Source organism: Oncorhynchus keta, chromosome 24 (genome assembly GCF_023373465.1).
Source record: "Oncorhynchus keta strain PuntledgeMale-10-30-2019 chromosome 24, Oket_V2, whole genome shotgun sequence".
Classification (NCBI taxonomy): Eukaryota; Metazoa; Chordata; class Actinopteri; order Salmoniformes; family Salmonidae; genus Oncorhynchus; species Oncorhynchus keta.
The window spans coordinates 6,297,945-6,300,444 of record NC_068444.1 but is presented as its reverse complement, the minus strand read 5'-3'; the positions used below and the strand labels follow the sequence as shown (position 1 = coordinate 6,300,444).

Here is a 2,500-nt window from a genome sequence, read left to right as displayed (position 1 = left end):
GAGCTCAGAACAGGTTGATGATATATTGGGTTACTGAATCTCTAATAGAGCTCAGAACAGGTTGATGATATATTTAGGGAATATTAGAATAAGAAAATAATTGTGTTACAGTAATGTAAATAAATGTTAATAATATAATTGTAAATGTAAAAACAAATCTGTGCTGTTTTACTCTGTAATAAAGAATGATTCATTAGGGGAGCAATAATACAAATATTATAAATAGATTTGTTTTGGACTTTTTTTGCATTTTTTAAGTTGGTAATTGTAGAAATTGTTGTAAAATCCATAACATCTGTAAAAAAAAATATTAAAAAATAATAATAATAATAATTCTGAAATAAAGTACAAGAGAAAATGTCATGAAAATGACAACAACAGCACCCGTGTGTGTGTGTGTGTACACTTGCCTGGTCATAAAGTGTCATAACCTGCTGAATCTATTGTCCTGGTCTGGATGTGGTGATTGAAACCTAACTTTACAGATCTGTCTTTGGGTGAAGTTGACATAGTAGCTGCAAACAGCGAGGCTCAATAACTAATGAACTTCAGGGGCTTAACTAAAGCAATCCGAAGTAGCTCACACATTCAATGTCATGTGACCCACAACCTTGGCTCAGCCAGCAGCAGGCCCCAGACAGCAGCAGGCCCCAGACAGCAGCAGGCCCTAGCCAGCAGCAGGCTCCAGCCAACAGAAAGCCCCAGCCAGCAGAAGGCCCCAGCCAGCAGCAGGCCCCAGCCAGCAGAAGGCCCCAGCCAGCAGAAGGCCCCAGCCAGCAGCAGGCCCCAGCCAGCAGAAGGCCCCAGCCAGCAGAAGGCCCCAGCCAGCAGCAGGCCCCAGCCAGCAGAAGGCCCCAGCCAGCAGAAGGCCCCAGCCAGCAGCAGGCCCCAGCCAGCAGAAGGCCCCAGCCAGCAGAAGGCCCTAGCCAGCAGAAGGCCCCAGCCAGCAGAAAGCCCCAGCCAGCAGAAGGCCCCAGCCAGCAGCAGGCCCCAGCCAGCTGAGAGACGAGAGTTCATTGACCAAAGATGCTACACATTTAGCTTAGTGGGTTAGCCATTAGCTCATGATGGATATTGGAGCTGAGGTTCAATTCCCAAAGCTTTTAAAATCCTTCAGGGAAGTGAACAAGTGTGGGGAGGAGAAGGAAGAATAGTAATTGGGCTGAGGGATAGTCTGTCTGTCTGTCTGTCTGTCTGTCTGTCTGTCTGTCTGTCTGTCTGTCTGTCTGTCTGTCTGTCTGTCTGAGCATTGTAGTGGAGCTTCAACAGTATTGCAAATAAACATTGAAGAGTTGGGGCCAAGGACAAGGACTATGGAGAGAATTGGGACCATCAGTCTGTCTGTCTGTCTCTATTTCTGTCTTTCTCTTATTTCTGCCTGTCTGGCTGATGAGGTGAACAGCTGTTGATAGGGAGAGGTAGGTTGGAGGAGAAGCATGGTCTGTGGGTAGAGGAAGGGGGGTCCTTATGGGGCTGGATATATCACAGACTAATTAAGTCTCTCCTCAGGCTGCTTGCTTGTCCCTGTGCGTCTCCCCTGGTTCCAGCAGAACGCCTGGCAGAGCTCCTCAGCGTCGTCTCAGTTTAATCTATATATCTACGCTGTCTGTGTTTTGGTTGGGTTTCTATGGAGCGTATGAAGCTCTATGACAATGTTGGCTAGTCTGAGGAAACAGATACAGAAAGCAAGACCAGACAAGCAAAAGTAGGACGAGAGGGCAGAGGGAGGAGGTTTCCTTTTCTGGAACGGCAGTTAGTAAATCAGAGACACTTACAATGCGAGCACATTTCCAGGGGGTAAAGTAGGAGAGGACAGAGGGTAAATCAAAGACACTTACAATGCGAGCACATTTCCAGGGGGTAAAGTAGGAGAGGACAGAGGGTAAATCAAAGACACTTACAATGCGAGCACATTTCCAGGGGGTAAAGTAGGAGAGGGCAGAGGGTAAATCAGAGACACTTACAATGCGAGCACATTTCCAGGGGGTAAAGTAGGAGAGGGCAGAGGGTAAATCAGAGACACTTACAATGCGAGCACATTTCCAGGGGGTAAAGTAGGAGAGGACAGAGGGTAAATCAAAGACACTTACAATGCGAGCACATTTCCAGGGGGTAAAGTAGGAGAGGGCAGAGGGTAAATCAAAGACACTTACAATGCGAGCACATTTCCAGGGGGTAAAGTAGGAGAGGACAGAGGGTAAATCAAAGACACTTACAATGCGAGCACATTTCCAGGGGGTAACTTGCTTCATTTCCCTACAGAGGAGAAACAGAAGGCAATAGGTGAGAAATACGGGACAAACTGTCGAGAGGGGAGACACGTTTGCATTGAAGGTAAAAAAACAAAACAGAAATACTGGTCAAACGTGGGAAACCTACGAGATACAATCCTCAGGACGTATTTGAGGTGTTTCACACACGCAGAGGAACTACACCTTATCCCACTGCTGTTACGCCTTGGTCTTAGTATTTTGTGTTTTCTTTAATTATTTGTTCAGGC

General features: G+C 46.5%; 1 protein-coding gene across 8 annotated transcripts in view; it reads right to left on the bottom strand.

The window, feature by feature from the left end:
- Positions 1 to 2,500, bottom strand: part of LOC127911337 (calcineurin subunit B type 1-like) — a 57,521-nt gene that overhangs the window by 36,341 nt on the left and 18,680 nt on the right. The window contains exon 2 of one of the 8 annotated variants that reach the window (XM_052477553.1): positions 2,217 to 2,256. In XM_052477553.1, coding sequence (XP_052333513.1) covers positions 2,217 to 2,256 — 40 coding nt within the window. Of the gene's footprint in view, positions 1 to 1,775; positions 1,806 to 1,838; positions 1,869 to 1,901; positions 1,932 to 1,964; positions 1,995 to 2,027; positions 2,058 to 2,090; positions 2,121 to 2,153; positions 2,184 to 2,216; positions 2,257 to 2,500 lie in introns of those variants that run through there. The other 7 variants (XM_052477554.1, XM_052477555.1, XM_052477556.1 and 4 more) reach the window with 7 other exon arrangements.